Source organism: Lethenteron reissneri, unplaced genomic scaffold (genome assembly GCF_015708825.2).
Source record: "Lethenteron reissneri isolate LAM-NWPU_2019-01 unplaced genomic scaffold, ASM1570882v1 scaffold_1639, whole genome shotgun sequence".
NCBI classification, from domain to species: domain Eukaryota; kingdom Metazoa; phylum Chordata; class Hyperoartia; order Petromyzontiformes; family Petromyzontidae; genus Lethenteron; species Lethenteron reissneri.
Genome location: NW_026891376.1, coordinates 4188250 through 4212845, shown reverse-complemented (window position 1 = coordinate 4212845; position 24596 = coordinate 4188250). Strand labels below are relative to the sequence as shown.

General features: G+C 51.5%; 1 protein-coding gene across 2 annotated transcripts; it reads right to left on the bottom strand.

Annotated features, from left to right (window-relative positions):
* Window positions 1-3056: 3056 nt before the first annotated feature.
* On the bottom strand, window positions 3057-24074 carry LOC133363000 (uncharacterized). Of its 2 annotated transcripts, XM_061582000.1 has the most exons (9): window positions 23950-24074; window positions 20145-20415; window positions 18162-18357; window positions 15818-15903; window positions 14575-14656; window positions 13719-13799; window positions 12084-12968; window positions 6992-7107; window positions 3057-6746 (listed from the first exon to the last, which is right to left on the bottom strand). In XM_061582000.1, the coding sequence occupies exons 2-9, from the start codon at window positions 20385-20387 to the stop codon at window positions 6495-6497; spliced, it is 1941 nt and encodes a 646-aa protein (XP_061437984.1). In that variant the 5' UTR covers window positions 20388-20415; window positions 23950-24074; the 3' UTR covers window positions 3057-6494. The 2 variants fall into 2 exon arrangements, with proteins under 2 accessions (XP_061437984.1, XP_061437985.1); XM_061582001.1 differs by lacking the exon at window positions 6992-7107 and having other exon boundaries at window positions 6613-6746.
* Window positions 24075-24596: the final 522 nt, after the last annotated feature.

Here is a 24596-nt window from a genome sequence, read left to right as displayed (position 1 = left end):
CCCACAGACCCACAGACTCACACAGAGACCCACAGACTCACACAGAGACCCACAGACTCACACAGAGACCCACAGACTCACCCACAGACCCACAGACTCACACAGAGACCCACAGACTCATACAGAGACCCAGAGACTCACACAGAGACCCATAGTCTCACACAGAGACCCACAGACTCACACAGAGACCCACAGACTCACACAGAGACCCACAGACTCACACAGAGACCCACAGACTCACCCACAGACCCACAGACCTACGTCTACACACCCAATGGGAGACACGCGTTACTCTGCACGTGGTTAAACACCTGGGAAGGTGATCCTTTGGTCGAACAGCACTTGCCCCAAAATCGCACGTGGGCTACACGGGGGACCTTTGCCCTCATCTTTGTTATCGACCGCGGGGTATCAATAATCACACGCAGGAAGCCGAGGCAGGAAATGCGACCCTGGGCAGCTTCCATTCATTCATTCTGCGTTGTACAAATGTGTAGTGAGTTCATCTTCTTGGTTCTTTCGGTAAAGTCACGTAGAATGGAAATAATAAAGTAATAAAAATAAAACATAACAAAATAATATTATAATATAATAAAATAACATAATGTAATAAAATTATATTATAAAGTAATATAATATAATAAAATAATATGATATAATAATATAATATAATAAAATAATAAAATAATATCGAAATTGAATGTGTAGTGAGTTCACGCCCTTGGCCACGCCCACCTTCCAGAATCCTCCAGCAGTATCTCGACCCGAACCACGTGGCCACCCCGAGCCCCCACGTGCCCCCCCCCCCCCGTGTGTAGACTTCACCGGTCACGTGTCCTCAGGGGTCAACCAGAGCGCCACGGCCCCCGGTGACCCCGTTCCTACTGGCGGCGCTCCCACCGCCCTGTCCTGTAGGGGTCGGCACTGCACGCCCAGCCTCGTGGTGCCAGCAGTGACGTCACACCCACACCCACGTGGTCTCGCTACACACGTGTCGTGTTGTCATCACAGATGAGTGAACTCCTTCAAGGCTCACGCGGGTTTATTGTCTTTCTTCCGACACAGTCCCTCCTCCTCCTCCACACACGCACACACACGCACACACACACACAGACACGCACACACACACGCACACACACACACAGACACGCACACACACACACGCACACACACACACAGACACGCACACACACACACACAGACACGCACACACACGCACACACACACACAGACACGCACACACACACACGCACACACACACACAGACACGCACACACACACACACAGACACGCACACACACGCACACACACACGCACACGCACACACACACACACAGACACGCACACACACACACACAGACACGCACACACACAGACACGCACACACACACACACAGACACACACACACACGCACACACACTCACGCACACACAGACGCACACACACACGCACACACACACGCACACACACACACGCACGCACACACGCACAGACACGCACACACACACGCACACACACACACAGACACACACACACACGCACACACACACGCACAGACACGCACACGCACAGACACGCGCACACACACGCACACGCACACACACGCACACACACGCACACACACACGCACACACGCACACACACGCACAGACAGGGAGATGCGGTTCCCTCCCCCGGTAGCCTGAGCAGGCACAGCCTCCGTGCCCGGCGGGACCCTCACATGCCTCTGACTCGGCCACCTGAGGCGACGACGCTCTCCCAAAGGTCCCCCGTGTGGCCTCTTACTACGGGGCAGGAGCCCCCATCACTGAGTCTCACCAACTCAACTATATTTTATATCTTCTCGGTTCTTTCGGTAAAGTCACGTAGAAGGGGGGAAAAAACATACTAAAATATTTTATTATGTTGAATTTTATTTTATTATTTCCCTTCTACGTGACTTTACCGAAAGAACCAAGAAGATGAATCCCTGCTGCAGTCACGAAAGCTTTACATCGAACGTTTTATATTTCACCAGCTCGAGCCCACTCGAGCCACGTAGCGTCACAAATCGACAGCGCTATCAAGAGCGACGAGGCCGAGCGCGCCCAGGTGCACGTGGTCAGTGAGATTCTCAACGCGCCGCGTCCATTATGAGCATTGGAGCGGAGACGCCGAGGAAGGGGCAGGAGAACCAATCGGCGTCGCCGTCGAGAGAGAGAGACGCAGACTCCAAACACGTGGAGATGAACCCGTGGGTGCGTCGAACTCCCTTCGCGTCGTACGGAGCCAACAGCGGTCATCGCAGGTCAGGGTCAGGGTCAGGGTCGAGCCCACGACCTCCCGTAGACATCGCGAAGGAAGCGTGGCCCTCTCGGCACTCGGAGTTGAGGGTTTGTCGCAGCTGGTGACTTGGAAGGGATTCTCGTTCAGGATTCGTGGGTGTGGGTGTTGGCTGACGGCAGTTCCACTGTGGGTGGGGGTGTAGCGATGGGAGGAGAGGTGAGAGGCTGCAGGGAACCCATCACCACCACCATCATCACCACCATCATCATCATCACCAACATCATCACCACCATCATCACCACTACCACCAGCATCACCACCACTACCACCATCATCATCATCACCATCACCACCATCACCACCATCATCATCATCACCACTACCACCAGCATCATCATCACCACCATCATCATCACCACCAGCATCACCACCACCATCACCACCACTACCACCATCATCACCACTACCACCAGCATCACCACCACTATCACCATCATCATCATCACCATCACCACCACCATCACCACCACTACCACCATCATCGCCACGACCACCAGCATCACCACCACTACCACCATCATCATCATCACCACCACCACCATCACCAACACTACCACCATCATCATCACCACTATCATCATTACCACTACCACCATCATCACCACCACAATCATCATCATTATCATCACCACTACCACCAACATCATCACCACCACCATCATTATCATCACCACTACTACCAACATCAACCACTACCGCCAACATCAACAAAAGTGAAATAAAACATGTGTTATGAATACAATCTACATTTTTATTACACTGGAGTTTAACATGTAGTAGTAGTAATACACTTGTTACACATCACAGGCGTAACGCGTCTAGCAAGGTGGCTGTTACCAACCAATGTTAGAGTAATGAAACCATCCACCACGCTGGAACATCGCGGCAAAAAGTGGCATTGGTGCTGGTGGCTCGCTCACCCGGTGAGGAAGAGAGAGAGGGAGGTTTAGCAGCACCCACTGAGCCAGTCACTCAGCCACCCACTCGCCCACTCACCCACCCACCCACTCACTCATCCACCCACTGAGCCACTCACTCAGCCACTCACTCAGCCACTCACTCAGCCACTCACTCAGCCACTCACTCAGCCACCCACTCAGCTACCCACTCACTCAGCTACCCACCCACTCATCTACCCACTGAGCCACTCACTCAGCCACTCACTCAGCCACTCACTCAGCCACTCACTCAGCCACCCACTCAGTCACTCACTCAGCCACTCACCCACTGAGCGACTCACTCAGCCACCCACTCGCCCACTCACCCACCAACTCACTCATCCACTCACTCAGCCACTCACTCAGCCACCCACTCACTGAGTCACTCACTCAGCCACCCACTCACTCATCCACCCACTCACTCATCCACCCACTCACTCAGCCACTCACTCAGCCACCCACCCACTGAGTCACTCACTCAGCCACCCACTCAGCCACTCACTCACCCACTTACCCGTCCACTCACTCACTCACTCAGCCACCCACTCAGCCACTCACTCATCGTCAGGTGGTGGAGGGTCTTGACACACAAATATGGCCGTGTATCGCTTAAGAGTTGGCCTAAGATAAAACGTAACAATCGTACGATCTAATGCATAACCACCGCAGTTTGTCACTAAGCGCCGTGACATCACCACGCCGCTTGTGCCAGGCTAGGTGCACATACAATACGCATCTGCGTGCATGAGAACAGGTCCACCCCACCCCCATTGAGAACGTCCCGAGGGACGGAAGAAAACATATTTGTAAAAAAAATCCCACGCAGAGGCCATGAGGGGTCACGTGGTGCGCCCACCCTCCCGGAGGTATTCGACACTTAGTGAAGGAGGGGCGGGAACCGCAATGCCGTGGTGTCACGTGCTGTGACGTCACGCGATGTGACGTCACAGGAGGGGCGTGGCACGCGCCCCACCGCGAGCACGAGGCTTTCGCGACCAACGTGATCCCCGATAGAGGCTTTGCTGGGTCAGATCGCGTCAATACACACACGTTGTGTCGTGAAACCCGCCACCACCCGACACAGGCGATTGGTGACAGGGTGTGTCACGTAAACACCGGCATATTGTGGAGCAAATCGACAACATTGTAACGCGTTGTGGATGTGCTCTCCAACACAGCGCTGTGCTGCACTAGTGTAGTGGTGATTACTACTCGCTGTTCGCAAACTGTGAGAGAGCGGATCGTAAACAAGGGTTCCCGCTCAATCAAACGGTCAGGGTCACATGGGGTGAGGTAGGATCCAAACGCCAGATTGGGAAGGACCAATCGGAGGGTCCCACAAGGTGGCCGGGGATTGGTCAACCGGGCCACGAACAGGTATACAAGCCGGAGCGCTGAGAGCTCTTGGCCAGTTCTGCTACACGAAGACCCAAGTCGGCCGAAGACATCTAGGAGCCTGGACCAAGCCCTCCAGCCCTCGTCAGGGCTAGGGCTCAGAGTCACCAGTGGTCGGGGAGAGATCCCCTAGGTCCAGCCAGAGGACGCTGGGAGAGCAGGGAGATTAGACAGCCTGCAGGGTCCGGAGGCTGTGTCTTCTCAGGGTAACGGGTGAGGGGACCGTATACCCCTTAGTGTGATAGGGACGGTAAGACAATACACAGTGTGTGCCATAAAGAAGTTTAGAAGTCCGTTCTTTACAACACTACACTAGCAACGCGTTGGCAACCCTCACTAGTTGGCTGTGTTGTGGGTGGTGGCGGGTCTAACGACACAACGTTTGTATATTTACGCGATCTAACCCAAAGCAAACGATATTATGGATGTTATTTATTCGCACTCCAGGTTGTCGGTGCTGTCACTGGGTTAGATCGCGTGAATATAAACGTGTCGTGAAACCCGGCACCACCGGACACAGCCGGAGGTTTGTCACGTCAACAGAACGTGGCAATTCGTGAGTACTTCAGCGTTCACCGCTTGCGTGTCGGAGCACAAACCCACCACGTCGACCGTTTGAGTTGGAGGTGTTGCTGGCGATTACAACAACCAGCATCATCAGGCGATAGCCAGAGTTGTGGCGAAACACACAGACACACACCCAGACAGACACACACACCCAGACACACACACACAGACACACCCAGACACACAGACACACACACACACACACAGACAAAGATCAAAGATCCCCCGTATAGCCTTAACAGACTGTAGGGGCAAGTGCTGTTAGCGAGCACCTATAAAGGCCGGCACGGCACACGAGGGGGTGGGTGGCCAGCACCACGCCCGGCCGCCTTTGTCTCCCTAGCGGCGATGTTTACACACCGCACCAGGTACTCATTTGAGGCTGAGTCGATACACACAGACACACCCAGCCACACCCAGAGACACACAGACACACCCAGACACACACAGACACACACAGACACACTCATACACACACAGACACACCCAGGCACACACAGACACACCCAGACATACACACCCAGACACACAGACACACACAGACACACAAAGACACACACAGACATACACAGACACACCCAGACACACACAATGCTCTAACCTCCGCCCCGAGTCTGCCTGTCGGGTTGTTGAAGACCTTTGTCGCGAGGTTCAGTGGCATTGCCGTGACTGCACCGGGACTCCCCGATGGGTGAGCCGCTGAGTGGATGGATGAACATCTCCATTTGTGCGGAACGGATCAAATAGAAACAAGGGACATTCTCAACAGTGATTGGAACGCAGAGAGCGCGCAGATTAAACGACTAACAACAGCACAAATGAAACTCCTCCAGCCTCGACTTAAACCCTTATTTTAATTAAGATGCATCTAACTCCAAAGTGCTACGTGAAATGCCCGTAAATGTTTATATATGAACTCTATATGGCGACATTCTTACGGAAGGCCAGTCACATTGTTGCAATGCACTCAAATGAACGCGGCACACAGCATTCGTTTCATTTCCAATGCAGCATCTGAATCAAGCCAGCGTGGTATGGGTGGTCTTTTTCCACTGCCACATCCGGCCACCCCCACACCAGCGCCCCCCCCTCCCCGTCCCAGAGCGACCAATCGGATCGCTCGACAAGGCATCGTCGGTATGCATCGGAGACCGCACGACCACCCGCGAGCCCATGGGATTGTCAGAAAAAAGAGAGGGATGGCCGGTCACGCGGCTGTCTCTGGACCAATCGGATCGCGGGGAATAGGTGGCGGGAATTGTGGTGGGTCACACGGCTATCCCCGGGCCAATGGGGTCGTAGAAGAAGCCGTCGGCGCAGAAGGGCGGCTGGGCGTGCGTGGGAGGGCCGCCACCGCCATCGTCGGTGTCGGTGAGGAACTTCATGATGGTGTCCAGGCTGCCGGGGTCGTCGTCCTGGCGACGACCTGGTGCCGGTGGCGGCGATGACGACGGCGGTGGAGGCTTGGCCAGGACATCCCGGACCCGGCGAAGACTTTCCACAGCCAGCAGTGGCTCAATCTGCAGTGGAACGGGAGGGAGGAGATGGAGGCAGGTGAAGTGGACGGGTGGGTGGGTAAGTGGGTGGGTGGGTAAGATGGTGAGTGGGTGAATGGGTGGGTGAGCAGGTAAGTGTGTGTGTCTCTCCGTCTCTCTGTGTGTGTCTCTCTCTCTGTGTGTGTCTCTGTGTGTGTGTCTCTGTGTGTGTGTCTCTGTGTGTGTCTCTGTCTCTGTGTGTGTGTCTCTGTGTGTGTGTGTCTCCGTACCCGTGCGGTGATGAGCTGTTTGTGAGCTCCGCTGTCACCGGGCATCTCCCCGAAGCAGAGCAGCACCGCCGTGGGGGGCGCCACGCAGCTGCTGCCCTCCACGTAGCGGCGCACATCTGTGGGCACACGTGGGCATCCTTAGTGCGACTACAACTAGTATCTAGTACTACAACTAGTACTACAACTAGTACTACAACTAGTACTACAACTAGTACTACAACTAGTACTACAACTAGTACTACAACTAGCAACTAGTACTACAACTAGCAACTAGTACTACAACTAGCACTACAACTAGTACTACAACTAGTACTACAACTAGCACTACAACTAGTACTACAACTAGTACTACAACTAGCAACTAGTACTACAACTAGTACTACAACTAGTACTACAACTAGCACTATAACTAGCACTACAACTAGTACTACAACTAGTACTACAACTAGTACTACAACTAGCACTATAACTAGTACTACAACTAGTACTACAACTAGTACTACAACTAGTACTATAACTAGTACTACAACTAGCACTACAACTAGTACTACAACTAGTACTACAACTAGTACTACAACTAGCACTATTACTAGTACTACAACTAGTACTACAACTAGTACTACAACTAGCACTATAACTAGTACTACAACTAGTACTACAACTAGCACTACAACTAGCACTATTACTAGTACTACAACTAGTACTACAACTAGTACTACAACTAGCAACTAGTACTACAACTAGTACTACAACTAGTACTACAACTAGTACTACAACTAGTACTACAACTAGCACTATTACTAGTACTACAACTAGTACTACAACTAGTACTACAACTAGTACTACAACTAGCACTATTACTAGCACTACAACTAGTACTACAACTAGTACTACAACTAGCAACTAGTACTACAACTAGCAACTAGTACTACAACTAGTACTACAACTAGTACTACAACTAGCAACTAGTACTACAACTAGCAACTAGTACTACAACTAGTACTACAACTAGTACTACAACTAGCACTACAACTAGTACTACAACTAGCAACTAGTACTACAACTAGTACTACAACTAGTACTACAACTAGTACTACAACTAGTACTACAACTAGTACTACAACTAGCAACTAGTACTACAACTAGCAACTAGTACTACAACTAGTACTACAACTAGTACTACAACTAGTACTACAACTAGTACTACAACTAGCACTATAACTAGCACTACAACTAGTACTACAACTAGCACTACAACTAGTACTACAACTAGTACTACAACTAGTACTACAACTAGCAACTAGTACTACAACTAGTACTACAACTAGTACTACAACTAGCACTACAACTAGCAACTAGTACTACAACTAGCAACTAGTACTACAACTAGCACTACAACTAGTACTACAACTAGTACTACAACTAGCAACTAGTACTACAACTAGTACTACAACTAGTACTACAACTAGTACTACAACTAGTACTACAACTAGCACTATAACTAGCACTACAACTAGTACTACAACTAGTACTACAACTAGTACTACAACTAGTACTACAACTAGCACTAACTAGCACTATAACTAGTACTACAACTAGTACTACAACTAGTACTAAACTATACTACAACTAGTACTACAACTAGCACTATACTAGTACTACAACTAGTACTACAACTAGTACTACAACTAGTACTACAACTAGTACTACAACTAGCACTATTACTAGTACTACAACTAGTACTACAACTAGTACTACAACTAGTACTACAACTAGTACTACAACTAGCACTACAACTAGCACTACAACTAGCACTATTACTAGTACTACAACTAGTACTACAACTAGTACTACAACTAGTACTACAACTAGTACTACAACTAGTACTACAACTAGCACTACAACTAGCACTATTACTAGTACTACAACTAGTACTACACTAGTACTACAACTAGCACTACAACTAGCACTATTACTAGTACTACAACTAGTACTACAACTAGTACTACAACTAGTACTACAACTAGCACTACAACTAGCACTATTACTAGTACTACAACTAGTACTACAACTAGTACTACAACTAGTACTACAACTAGTACTACAACTAGTACTACAACTAGTACTACAACTAGCTACTACAACTAGCACTACAACTAGTACTACAACTAGCAACTAGTACTACAACTAGTACTATTACTAGTACTACAACTAGTACTACAACTAGCACTATTACTAGTACTACAACTAGTACTACAACTAGCTACTATTAACTAGTACTACAACTAGTACTACAACTAGTACTACATACTAGTACTACAACTAGTACTACAACTAGCACTATAACTAGTACTACAACTAGTACTACTAACTAGTACTACAACTAGTACTACTAACTAGTACTACAACTAGTACTACTAACTAGTACTACAACTAGTACTACAACTAGCTACTATTAACTAGTACTACTAACTAGTACTACTAACTAGTACTACTAACTAGTACTACAACTAGTACTACTAACTAGTACTACTAACTAGTACTACAACTAGTACTACTAACTAGTACTACAACTAGTACTACAACTAGCACTATTACTAGTACTACAACTAGTACTACAACTAGCACTATTACTAGTACTACAACTAGTACTACAACTAGCACTATTACTAGTACTACAACTAGTACTACAACTAGCACTATAACTAGTACTACAACTAGTACTACAACTAGTACTACAACTAGTACTACAACTAGCACTACAACTAGTACTATTACTAGTACTACAACTAGTACTACAACTAGTACTACAACTAGTACTACAACTAGTACTATTACTAGTACTACAACTAGTACTACAACTAGCACTACAACTAGTACTATTACTAGTACTACAACTAGTACTACAACTAGCACTATTACTAGTACTACAACTAGTACTACAACTAGCACTATAACTAGCATCTAGTACTACAACTAGTACTACAACTAGCACTACAACTAGTACTACAACTAGTACTACAACTAGCACTATTACTAGTACTACAACTAGTACTACAACTAGCACTATTACTAGTACTATAACTAGTACTACAACTAGCACTATTACTAGTACTACAACTAGTACTACAACTAGCACTATTACTAGTACTACAACTAGTACTACAACTAGCACTATAACTAGCATCTAGTACTACAACTAGTACTACAACTAGTACTACAACTAGTACTACAACTAGTACTACAACTAGTACTACAACTAGTACTATAACTAGTACTACAACTAGTACTACAACTAGCACTACAACTAGTACTACAACTAGTACTACAACTAGTACTACAACTAGTACTACAACTAGTACTACAACTAGTACTACAACTAGTACTACAACTAGTACTACAACTAGTACTACAACTAGTACTACAACTAGTACTACAACTAGTACTACAACTAGTACTACAACTAGTACTACAACTAGTACTACAACTAGTACTACAACTAGCACTACAACTAGTACTACAACTAGTACTACAACTAGTACTACAACTAGTACTACAACTAGTACTATAACTAGTACTACAACTAGTACTACAACTAGTACTACAACTAGCACTACAACTAGCACTATTACTAGTACTACAACTAGTACTACAACTAGTACTACAACTAGTACTACAACTAGCACTATTACTAGTACTACAACTAGTACTACAACTAGTACTACAACTAGTACTACAATTAGCAACTAGTACTACAGCTAGTACTACAACTAGCAACTAGTACTACAACTAGTACTACAACTATACTAATTACCATAATTACTACTATGTGGGCACACGTGGGCATCCTTAGTACGACCAACTAGTACTACAACTATAACTAGTACTATAACTAGCACTATAACTAGTACTACAACTAGTACTACTACCGTAACTAGTACTATAAGTAGTACTATAACTAGCACTATAACTATACTACAACTAGCACTATAACTAGTACTACAACTAGTACTACTACCGTAACTAGTACTATAAGTAGTACTATAACTAGCACTATAACTATACTACAACTAGCACTATTACTAGTACTATAACTAGTACTACAACTAACACTATAACTAGTACTTTAACTAGTACTATAAGTAGTAATATAACTAGTACTATAACTATACTACAACTAGCACTATAACTAGTACTAGTGGTCATGGATGTAGTGGTGGCAGTTGTGTAAGTGATAGTAGTGATGGTAGTAGTGGTGATGGTGGTGGTGGTGGTAGGCAGTGGTGGTATAGTGGTAGTGGTGGTAGTTGTGGTAGTGGTGGTGGTGATGGTGGTGGTGGTATAGTGGTAGTGGTGGTAGTGATGATGGTGGTGGTAGTAGGCAGTGGTGATGGTGGTGGTGGTATAGTGGTAGTGGTGGTAGTGGTGGTAGTGGTAGTGGTGTTAGTGGTAGTGGTGATGGTGGTGGTGGTATAGTGGTAGTGGTGGTATAGTGGTAGTGGTGGTATAGTGGTAGTGGTGATGGTGGTGGTGGTATAGTGGTAGTGGTGGTATAGTGGTAGTGGTGGTAGTAGTGGTGATGGTTGTGGTGGTGGTGGTAGTGGTGATGGTGGTGGTAGTGGTGGTGTTAGTGGTAGTGGTGGTAGTAGTGGTGATGGTGGTGGTGGTAGGCAGTGGTGATGGTGGTGGTATAGTGGTAGTGGTGGTAGTGGTGTTAGTGGTGGTATAGTGGTAGTGGTGGTATAGTGGTAGTGGTGGTATAGTGGTAGTGGTGGTATAGTGGTAGTGGTGGTATAGTGGTAGTGGTGGTATAGTGGTAGTGGTGGTGATGGTAGTGGTGGTGGTGGTAGTGGTGATAGTGGTAGTGGTGCTAGGGGTGTGGTAGTAGTGGTGACGGTGGTGATGGTGGTGGTGGTGGTAGTGGTGGTAGTAGTGGTAGTGGTGGTAGTAGTGGTGACGGTGGTGATGGTGGTGGTGGTGGTAGTGGTGGTATAGTAGTAGTGGTGCTAGGGGTGTGGTAGTAGTGGTGACGGTGGTGACGGTAGCGATGTGCACCGAGCAATCTCTCTCTCTCTCTCTGCCGGCGTCTCACCGCGAGCGAACTCCTCCAGGCTGAAGAGCAGCGTCACCTGCCCCCGCTGGAGCTTGCGCCCCGCCGCTAGTGCCGGCCCGGCGTCGGTGAACACCCGGGCCCGGCACAGCCTGCGCACGTACAGCCCCGCACCACCGCCCCCGACACCGACCCCATCACCGCCTCCATCACCACCCCCATCGCCCCCATCACCGACACCGCCATCGCCGCCCGCAGCGTCCACCGCATGTCTCCTCTCGTCGCTACGAAGGTGGCGCAGGTGGCGGAGGTGGTGGCGTCGTTTTGTGCCGCTGCGGCTGCGGTTGTTGCTGCTGTTGTTGCGGTTGTTGTTGTTGTACTGCCGGCGAGTGAGGAAGCAGAGCTCCACTCCGCGTGCCACCGTGGGCAGGAACTCGGCCGCCGCTTGCCGGTGCCGAGCGTCCAGGAACGCCGCCGCGGACGGCAGTGCCACGGTGGTGGGACCGCCGCCGCCACCACCGCCAATGCCACCACCACAATCACCGCCGCCGCAATCGCCGCCACAACCACCACCGGCGCCGCCACCGGCGCAGTCGTCGGACGACGACGGCAACAACAGCGGCGGCAGCGGCGAAGGAGACGACGACGACGACGACTCGTCCTGGACGGGGCCCGCAGAGTCAGGAGCGGGGCCATCGGCCGTCGCGGGCGTCCAATGGGAGGGCGGCGTCCTGTTGCCGGGCGTCGCCGGGCCCGCGACCCGCCGCGCGTAGCTGTGCGTGCGGGTGACCTCGAGCGCTGCGCTGCCATTGGTCGGCTCGCGGCCGCAGGCTGAGTGGCTGGTGATGAGGCAGCCGCTGCTATTGGTCACCGTGCAGCACAGCAGCTGGCGGCCCCGGTAGCTCACAGTGACGCGGAACGCAGAGGCTGGGGGGGGGGGTCACAATGGCCGTGTGGGTGGGGGTCACAATGGCCGTGTGGGTGGTGTTCACAATGGTGGTGTGGGTGGTGTTCACAATGGTGGTGTGGGTGGTGTTCACAATGGTGGTGTGGGTGGTGTTCACAATGGCCGTGTCGGACACACAGCCATCGAACTCATTGTCTCCTACACGGCCATCGTGAACCCCCTGAGAGAGAGAGAGAGACACCCAGACCCAGGGCTCCAACCCAGACCCTCAGTGTCTCTGACACGGCCACTGTGAACCCCCTGAGAGACAGAGAGACACCCAGACCCAGGGCTCCAACCCAGACCCTGTGTCTCTGACACAGCCATCGTGAACCCCCTGAGAGAGAGAGAGACACCCAGACCCAGGGCTCCAACCCAGACCCTGTGTCTCTGACACAGCCATCGTGAACCCCCTGAGAGAGAGAGAGACACCCAGACCCAGGGCTCCAACCCAGACCCTGTGTCTCTGACACGGCCATCGTGAACCCCCTGAGAGACAGAGAGACACCCAGACCCAGGGCTCCAACCCAGACCCTCAGTGTCTCTGACACGGCCATCGTGAACCCCCTGAGAGACAGAGAGAGACACCCAGACCCAGGGCTCCAACCCAGACCCTGTGTCTCTGACACGGCCACTGTGAACCCCCTGAGAGAGAGAGAGACACCCAGACCCAGGGCTCCAACCCAGGTTGGCATCCTTCAACAGATATTGCCCATGAGCCCTCCACTCACCTTTGGGGCCCAGCTCCTCCTCTAATTGGTCGATGTTGGCCGGGTCCTCCGCTGATCCGCCGATCATTGGTGGAGAGGCAACTGACGGTGGAGGAACATAAATTAACATAAATTATCGTAATGGTTACCGTTAGCATAATTTGTGCTGATGCATCCCATTATGTTGTTGTTGTGCGTACTTGATGATGATGATGCCGCTGCTGCTGCTGCTGCTGCTGATGATGCTGATGATGCTGATGATGATGCTGATGATGCTGATGATCCTGATGATGATGCTGATGATGCTGCTGATGATGATGCTGCTGATGATGATGCTAATGATGCTGATGATGCTGCTGCTGATGATGATGCTGATGATGATGCTGATGATGCTGCTGCTGATGCTGATGATGCTGCTGATGATGCTGATGATGCTGATGATGATGCCGCTGCTGCTGATGATGATGCTGATGATGCTGCTGATGATGCTGCTGATGATGCTGATGATCCTGATGATGCTGATGCTGATGATGTTGCTGATGATCCTGATGATGATGCTGATGATGATGCTGATGATGTTGCTGATGATGCTGCTGATGATGCTGATGATCCTGATGATGATGCTGATGATGCTGATGATCCTGCTGATGCTGATGATGATGCTGATGATGCTGCTGATGATGCTGCTGATGATCCTGATGATGCTGATGATGCTGCTGATGATGATGCTGATTATGCTGATGATGATGCTGCTGATGATGATGCTGCTGATGATGATGCTGCTGATGATGCTGCTGATGATGCTGCTGATGCTGTTGATCATGCTGATGCTGCTGATGATGCTGATGATGCTGATGCTGATGATGTTGGTGTTCACCATCGTCATTGGTGTCCATGGCATCCGCTTCTATCTTCCGATTGGAAGCCTCTTCCAGTCCCATCAACGCGTACAGAGGCATCTGCATCATCAACATCATCATCAGCAACATCATCATCATGAACATCATCATCAACATCAACATTTCAATATGAACCTCCTGAGAGAGAAAGACACTTAGACCCAGAGCTTGATCCCAGGAAGTCACAGAGAGACCCACAGACTCACCACACAGAGACCCACAGATTCATCACAGAGAGACCCACAGACTCACCACACAGAGACCCACAGACTCACCACACAGAGACCCACAGACTCACCACACAGAGACCCACAGATTCATCACAGAGAGACCCACAGACTCACCACACAGAGACCCACAGATTCATCACAGAGAGACCCACAGACTCACCACACAGAGACCCACAGACTCACCACACAGAGACCCACAGACTCACCACACAGAGACCCACAGACTCACCACACAGAGACCCACAGACTCACCACACAGAGACCCACAGACTCATCACAGAGAGACCCACAGACTCACCACACAGAGACCCACAGACTCACCACACAGAGACCCACAGACTCACAACACAGAGACCCATAGACTCACCACACAGAGACCCACAGACTCACCACACAGAGACCCACAGACTCACCACACAGAGACCCACAGACTCACCACACAGAGACCCACAGACTCACCACACAGAGACCCACAGACTCACCACACAGAGACCCATAGACTCACCACACAGAGACCCACAGACTCACAACACAGAAACCCACAGACTCATCACACAGAGACCCACAGACTCACCACACAGAGACCCATAGACTCACCACACAGAGACCCACAGACTCACAACACAGAAACCCACAGACTCATCACACAGAGACCCACAGACTCACCACACAGAGACCCATAGACTCACCACACAGAGACCCATAGACTCACCACACAGAGACCCACAGACTCACCACACAGAGACCCACAGACTCACCACACAGAGACCCACAGACTCACCACACAGAGACCCACAGACTCACCACACAGAGACCCACAGACTCACCACACAGAGACCCACAGACTCACCACACAGAGACCCATAGACTCACCACACAGAGACCCACATACTCACCACACAGAGACCCATAGACTCATCACACAGAGACCCACATGCTGTGTTAAACCGGGTCGCCTCTAGGTCCGCTCAGCCTGAACAAGGTCACTCACACGTGCAGGGCGGGGGCGGCCATTGTCGGTGTCCTTGTCCTCCTCGTGTGAGTCGAGGGAGCCGCAGGGTGAGCTCACCACAGCAGCTGCAGAGAGACAAAGGTGGACGGTGGGTGGGTGGGTGAGTGGGTGAGTGGGTGGGTGGGTGGGTGAGTGGGTGGGTGGGTGAGTGAGTGAGTGAGTGAGTGGGTGGGTGGGTGAGTGGGTGGGTGGGTGAGTGGGTGAGTGGGTGAGTGGGTGAGTGGGTGAGTGAGTGAGTGAGTGGGTGGGTGGGTGAGTGGGTGGGTGGGTGAGTGGGTGAGTGGGTGGTGGGTGGGTGAGTGGGTGGGTGAGTGAGTGAGTGGGTGGGTGGGTGAGTGAGTGGGTGAGTGAGTGAGTGGGTGGGTGGGTGAGTGGGTGGGTGGGTGAGTGGGTGAGTGGGTGGGTGGGTGAGTGGGTGGGTGAGTGGGTGGGTGAGTGAGTGGGTGGGTGGGTGAGTGGGTGGGTGGGTGGGTGAGTGAGTGAGTGGGTGGGTGGGTGAGTGGGTGGGTGGGTGAGTGGGTGAGTGGGTGGGTGGGTGGGTGGGTGGGTGAGTGGGTGGGTGAGTGAGTGAGTGAGTGGGTGGGTGGGTGAGTGGGTGGAAGGGTGAGTGAGTGAGTGAGTGAGTGGGTGGGTGAGTGAGTGAGTGGGTGGGTGGGTGGGTGGGTGAGTGGGTGGGTGAGTGAGTGGGTGGGTGGGTGGGTGAGTGATTGGGTGAGTGAGTGGGTGAGTGGGTGGGTGAGTGAGTGAGTGAGTGGGTGAGTGAGTGGGTGAGTGAGTGGGTGGGTGGGTGAGTGGGTGGGTGGGTGAGTGGGTGGGTGAGTGGGTGAGTGAGTGGGTGGGTGAGTGAGTGAGTGGGTGAGTGGGTGAGTGAGTGAGTGAGTGGGTGGGTGAGTGGGTGGGTGGGTGGGTGGGTGAGTGGGTGAGTGAGTGGGTGGGTGAGTGGGTGGGTGGGTGGGTGAGTGGGTGAGTGAGTTGGTGAGTGAGTGGGTGAGTGAGTGAGTGGGTGGGTGAGTGAGTGAGTGGGTGAGTGGGTGAGTGAGTGAGTGAGTGGGTGGGTGGGTGGGTGAGTGGGTGAGTGAGTGGGTGGGTGGGTGGGTGAGTGGGTGAGTGAGTGGGTGAGTGGGTGAGTGGGTGGGTGGGTGGGTGGGTGAGTGGGTGGGTGGGTGTGTGAGTGAGTGAGTGAGTGGGTGGGTGGGTGGGTGAGTGGGTGGGTGGGTGGGTGGGTGGGTGAGTGGGTGGGTGGGTGAGTGGGTGGGTGGGTGGGTGGGTGGGTGGGTGAGTGGGTGGGTGGGTGAGTGGGTGGGTGGGTGAGTGGGTGAGTGAGTGAGTGGGTGAGTGGGTGGGTGTGTGAGTGAGTGAGTGGGTGGGTGGATGGGTGGGTGGGTGTGTGAGTGAGTGGGTGTGTGAGTGAGTGAGTGAGTGGGTGGGTGTGTGAGTGAGTGAGTGAGTGGGTGGGTGGGTGGGTGGGTGAGTGGGTGGGTGGGTGAGTGGGTGAGTGGGTGAGTGAGTGAGTGGGTGGGTGGGTGAGAGTGGGTGGGTGGGTGAGTGGGTGGGTGAGTGAGTGGGTGGGTGGGTGAGTGAGTGGGTGAGTAGGTGGGTGGGAGAGTGGGTGAGTGAGTGAGTGGGTGGGTGGGTGAGTGAGTGAGTGGGTGGGTGGGTGAGTGAGTGGGTGGGTGATTGGGTGGGTGGGTGAAAGTGGGTGGGTGAGTGAGTGGGTGAGTAGGTGGGTGATTGGGTGGTTGGATGAATGAGTGGGTGGATAGGTGGGTAGGTGAGTGAGTGGGTGAGTATATGGGTGAGTGGGTGGGTGGATTGGTGGGTGAGTGAGAGGAGTGGGTGGGTTGGTGGATAGGTGAGTGGGTAGATGGGTGGCTGGGTGGTTGAATGGGCCAGTGGATGAGTGAGTGAAAGTGGGTGGGTGAGTCGGTGGGTGGATGGGTGGGCGGATGGCTGAGTAAGCAACTGGCTGACTGAGCGACTGAGCGAGCGACTGACTGACTGAGTGAGTGAGTGAGTGACTGACTCAGCGACTGAGCAAGTGACTGAGTGAGCGACTGACTGAGTGACTGAGCAAGTGACTGAGTGAGCGACTGACTGAGTGACTGAGCAAGTGACTGAGTGACTGACTGACTGAGTGACTGACTGTGCTAGCGACGGAGTGAGCGGCTGGCCGACTCACGCATGGGGGTGGTGCGGCGCGCTCGCTGAGCACGCAGTACACTTTGTAGGGGTGGCTGACTGAGTGAGTGAGTGACGGAGTGACTGAGTGAGTGACTGAGTGACTGACTGACTGACTGAGTGACTGACTGAGTGAGTGACTCACGCGTGGGGGGTGGTGCGGACCGCTGGCTGAGCACGCGGTACACCTTGTAGGGGTGGCTGATGTCGGCCTGGCCCCGGTTGGGCTCCTCCACGAAGTCGCGGCTCTTGTTCATGGCGCAGCGGAGACGCGTCTTCCACCCCGGCGGGTCCGGCTTGTCCACCCCGGCACGGAAACGGCCCTTGTGCTCGGCCCACGCCTAGTGGGGGAGGAGGGGGAGGGAGAGGGGGAGGAGGGGGAGGAGGTGGAGGAGGAGGAGGATGAGGAGGTGGAGGAGGTGGAGGAGGGGGGAGGAGGTGGAGGAGGAGGAGGTGGAGGAGGGGGTGGAGGAGGAGGAGGTGGAGGAGGTGGAGGAGGTGGAGGAGGGAGAGGAGGAGGAGGATGATGAGTTCAGTATTAACTCAACTATGTTCTAGGTAACAGGCGAGGCCCACTGAGCTCTGTAGGGCTTCGTCAGAAGCCTCCTGCCCGTCACACACGACAGCAGCTCATCATCGTCATCATCGTCATCATCGTCATCATCGTCATCATCGTCATCATCGTCATCATCGTCATCATCGTCATGGTCTCGTGCAAACGTCGTGCAGCAGCCAAACGCCGTGAACGTGTGAAGGAGTTGATTCTAAACCGTGATGATGACGATGATGATGAGAGAGAGATGTAGACTCCACATAGACCTCCTGTAGACCAGGCGAGGTAGTCAACATCTCCTCGCCACCGTGATGATGATGATGATGAGAGACGCAGACTCCACATAGACCTCCTGTAGACCAGGCGAGGTAGTCAACATCTCCTAGCCACCGTGATGATGATGAGAGAGACGCAGACTCCACGTAGACCTCCTGTAGACCAGGCGAGGTAGTCAACATCTCCTCGCCACCGTGATGATGATGATGAGATATGCAGACTCCACATAGACCTCCTGTAGACCAGGCGAGGTAGTCAACATCTCCTAGCCACCCTGATGATGATGATGAGAGAGAGACACAGACTCCACATAGACCTCCTGTAGACCAGGCGAGGTAGTCAACATCTCCTAGCCACCGTGATGATGATGAGAGAGACGCAGACTCCACGTAGACCTCCTGTAGACCAGGCGAGGTAGTCAACATCTCCTAGCCACCGTGATGATGATGATGAGATATGCAGACTCCACGTAGACCTCCTGTAGACCAGGCGAGGTAGTCAACATCTCCTAGCCACCCTGATGATGATGATGAGAGAGAGACACAGACTCCACATAGACCTCCTGTAGACCAGGCGAGGTAGTCAACATCTCCTAGCCACCGTGATGATGATGAGAGAGACGCAGACTCCACGTAGACCTCCTGTAGACCAGGCGAGGTAGTCAACATCTCCTAGCCACCGTGATGATGATGATGATGATGAGAGATGCAGACTCCACATAGACCTCCTGTAGACCAGGCGAGGTAGTCAACATCTCCTCGCCACCGTGATGATGATGATGAGATATGCAGACTCCACATAGACCTCCTGTAGACCAGGCGAGGTAGTCAACATCTCCTAGCCACCCTGATGATGATGATGAGAGAGAGACACAGACTCCACATAGACCTCCTGTAGACCAGGCGAGGTAGTCAACATCTCCTAGCCACCGTGATGATGATGAGAGAGACGCAGACTCCACGTAGACCTCCTGTAGACCAGGCGAGGTAGTCAACATCTCCTAGCCACCGTGATGATGATGATGATGAGAGATGCAGACTCCACATAGACCTCCTGTAGACCAGGCGAGGTAGTCAACATCTCCTCGCCACCGTGATGATGATGATGATGAGATATGCAGACTCCACATAGACCTCCTGTAGACCAGGCGAGGAAGTCAACATCTCCTCGCCACCGTGATGATGATGATGATGAGAGAGCCCAGGCCCCCCACTCCGACCGTGCCAGTGGGCCCCCCCCCACTCCGACCGTGACCGTGGGCCCCCCCCCACTCTGACCGTGCCCCCCCGCCCCCCTCACCCTGAAGAGCGCCGAGTCTGCGTGCGTGTAGTCGTGCTTGGAGGCGTGCTTCCACGGCAGGCGGAACAGCTGCCGCCCGGCGCCCTCCTCCCAGCGCAGGCCGGGGTAGCGGCCGCAGTCCACCTGCTCCAGCAGCCACGCCTTGAGGCCCTTGCGGCCTCGCCGCCTCGACGACGAGGTGGACGAGGTGGTGGACGAGGTGGTGGAGGTGGTGGAGGTGGAGGAGGTGGAGGAGGCCCTCATGGTCACGTGGCGGCCTTCGTCTGTCCGCCTGGGGGGGGGGGGGGGGGGAGGTTCGCGACGCGGTCGGTGAGAGGTCGACAGTGAACTGCTTCTGTACACGGCACGGTACGTGGTATGGTACGCGGTACGGTACGCGGTATGGTACGCGGTATGGTACGCGGTATGGTACACGGTATGGTACACGGTATGGTACGCGGTATGGTACGCGGTATGGTACACGGTATGGTACGCGGTATGGTACACGGTATGGTATGCGGTACGGTACGCGTTATGGTACGCGGTACGGTACGCGGTATGGTACGCGGTATGGTACGCGGTATGGTACACGGTATGGTACGCGGTACGGTACACGGCACGGTACGTGGTACGGTACACGGTACGGTACACGGTATGGTACACGGTACGCGGTACATGGTACGCGGTACACGGTACGCGGTACGGTACGCGGTACGGTACACGGTACGCGGTACATGGTACGCGGTATAGTACGACCTAGGGAGGCCCAGGAGCGGTTGAAGTAATCGTCACCGGTGGTGGCCGTGAGCGGGAATCGAACTCGGGTCGCCGGCTTCGTAGCGCTGACCGCTAACCACTACAACACTACACTACCTGCTACACTACCCACTACACTACCCACTACACTACAACCACTACACTACCTGCTACACTACACTATTACACTACACTACTACACTACTACACTACTACACTACCTGCTACACTACACTATTACACTACCCACTACACTACAACCACTACACTACTACACTACCTGTTACACTACAACCACTACACTACTACACTACCTGTTACACTACAACCACTACACTACTACACTACCCACTACACTACAACCACTACACTACTACACTACCCACTACACTACAACCACTACACTACCTGCTACACTACAACCACTACACTACTACACTACCTGCTACACTACAACCACTAACACTACTACACTACCCACTACACTACAACCACTACACTACTACACTACCCACTACACTACAACCACTACACTACTACACTACCCACTACACTACAACCACTACACTACTACACTACCCACTACACTACACTACTACACTACTACACTACCTGCTACACTACAACCACTACACTACTACACTACCTGCTACACTACAACCACTACACTACTACATTACCTGCTACACTACAACCACTACACTACTACACTACCCACTACACTACAACCACTACACTACTACACTACCCACTACACTACAACCACTACACTACTACACTACCTGCTACACTACAACCACTACAACTACATTACATGCTACACTACAACCACTACACTACTACACTACCCACTACACTACAACCACTACACTACTACACTACCCACTACACTACAACCACTACACTACTACACTACCCACTACACTACAACCACTACACTACTACACTACCTGCTACACTACAACCACTACACTACTACACTACCTGCTACACTACAACCACTACACTACTACACTACCCACTACACTACAACCACTACACTACTACACTACCTGCTACACTACAACCACTACACTACTACACTACCTGCTACACTACAACCACTACACTACTACACTACCTGCTACACTACAACGCGTCACGCTTCCACACGCGCGGGTCACGTGACAGACGTGACGTCACGGCTCACTTGCCGTGCAAAAAAATCGATGCATTATTGAGCTCCCCCCCCCCAAAAAATACAGAAATCTTTTGTTTTCATCATGTTTGCACGGTGTACAGTCTGGAAAGTACCCACGAGGCAAATTTCAAGTTTGTCGCATGTCGGGAAGTCCGCTAAACATTGAGACCAGACGCACGTACTCACGACTTTGCCTTCTATCTGTAGGAGGAGAAGAAGATGCTGATTATCATGAGACCTCCTCTGCCGGTACCAACAGACACTAATAGGGGGTTCCCCTTTTTTCTGGCAACAAAACTGACACTTATTGCAAGGATTCATGCTAACATTGACCACTATACTTGCAGTCAAATGCAAACAAAATTTTTTTTTTATCAGAGTATTGTTTTTTGTTGCAATTGACTGCAAGTATAGTGGTTAATGTAAACATGATTCCTTGCAAAAGGTGTCAGTTTTTGTTGCCAGAAAAAGGGGAAAACCCCTGTTAGTGTATGTTGGTACTGGCAAAGGAGGTCCCATGATGTAGCTGCTCACCCCGAGCTCTCATTACTCTGGTAGTGCGCTGTCTTTGAACTGTGCGCCTTTTGGCGTCATCTGGGCGAACACCATATGAGACTAGCTCTAAAGAAAGCTGTCTCTGGTGTGGACCAATCAGTTTTTTGTTTGCATTTGACTGCAAGCATTGTGGTTAATGTAAGCATGAATCCTTGCAAAAGGTGTCAGTTTTGTTGCCAGAAAAAAGGGGAAAAACCCCTATTAGTAAGCTGATGATCTTCTTGGTTCTGTCGGTAAAGTCACGTAGAAGGGAAGTAATAAAATAATAAAATAAAACATAATAAAATAATTCTCACGACGTTTCGGCCACAACGCAAGCAGCCGTCCTCAGGTGAAGACCAGGTGTGTGTAGGTGTGTGTGTATGTGTGTAGGTGTGTGTGTAGGTGTGTGTGTGTGTATGTAGGTGTGTGTAGGTGTGTGTGTAGGTATGTGTAGGTGTGCGTGTGTGTAGGTGTGTGTGTAGGTGTGTGGTGTGTGTGTGTAGGTGTGTGTGTAGGTGTGTGTGTGTAGGTGTGTGTGTGTGTGTTTGTGTAGGTGGGTGTGTAGGTGTGTTTGTGTAGGTGTGTGTGTGTAGGTGTGTGTGTGTGTAGGTGTGTGTGTGTAGGTGTGTGTGTGTGTAGGTGTGTGTGTATGTGTGTAGGTGTGTGTGTGTTTAGGTGTGTGTGTGTAGGTGTGTGTGTGTAGGTGTGTGTAGGTAGGTGTGTAGGTTTGTGTGTGTAGGTGTGGTGTTGTGTGTATGTGTGTGTGTGGTGTGTAGGTGTGTGTGGTGTAGGTGTGTGTGTTAGGTGTGTGTGTGTAGGTGTGTGTGGTAGGTGTGTGTGTAGGGTGTGTGTAGGTGTGTAGGTTGGGGTGTGTGTAGGTGTGTAGATGTTGTTGTGGGTGTGGAGGATGGTGTGTTGTGTAGGTGTGTGTTAGTGTGTGTGTAGTGTGTGGTGTAGGTGGTGTGTGTAGGTGTGTGTGTAGGTGTGGTGGTGGATCGTGTGTGTGTTAGGTGTGTGTAGGGTGTGTGTGTAGGTTGTGTGTAGGTGGTTGTAGGTGTCGATGTGTAGGTGTGTAGGTGGGTTGTGTAGGTGTGATGTGTAGGTGTGTGTAGTGTGGTGTGTAGTGTGTGTGTAGTGTGTTGTAGGTGGGTGGTTAGTGTGTGTGTAGGTGTAGTGTAGGGTAGTGGGTAGGTTGGTGTAGGTGGTGTGTAGGTGTGTGTGTAGGTGTGTGTGTAGGTGTGTGTAGGTGTATGTGTGGTGTGTGTAGGTGTGTGTAGGTGTGTGTGTAGGTGTGTGTAGGTGTGTGTAGGGTGTGTGTGTGTAGGTGTATGTGTGGTGTGTACGGCATCGTACCTCTGAGTGCAGTGGAGATTCTCTGGAGCTCTCGCCTCGCTCGCCCGTGCGTGCAGTGCTGGGCAGAGTGAGAGTGCGCGTGTGTTTATAGCGCGTGTGTGTTTATAGTGTGTGTATAGTGTGTGTAGTGTGTGTGTAGTGCGTAGAGAGTGTGTGGTGTGTGTGTGGGGTGTGGGGGATCGCTCCCTCTCTCCCTCCCTCCCTATCTCCCTCTCTCCCTGAGTCTGTGTGTGTGTGACTCTCTGTGTGTGACACTGTGTGTGTGTCTGTGTGTATGTGTGTGTGTGACACTGTGTGTGACACTGTGTATCTGTGTGTGTGTGTCTGTGTCTCTGTGTGTGTCTGTGTGTGTGTGTGACACTGTGTGTGGCACTGTGTGTCTGTGTGTCTCTGTGTGTGTGACACTTTGTGTCTCTGTGTCTGTGTGTCACTGTCTGTGTGTGTGTGTGTCACAATGTCTCTGTGTGTGTGTCACTCTGTCTGTGTGTGTGTGTCGGGTGTGTGTCTCTGTGTGTGTGACACACTGTCTGTCTGTGTGACACTGTGTGTGACACTGTGTGTGTATGTCACTCTGTGTGTATGTCTCTGGTGTGTGTGTGTCACTGTGTCTGTGTGTGTCTGTGTGTGTGTATGTCACTGTGTGTGTG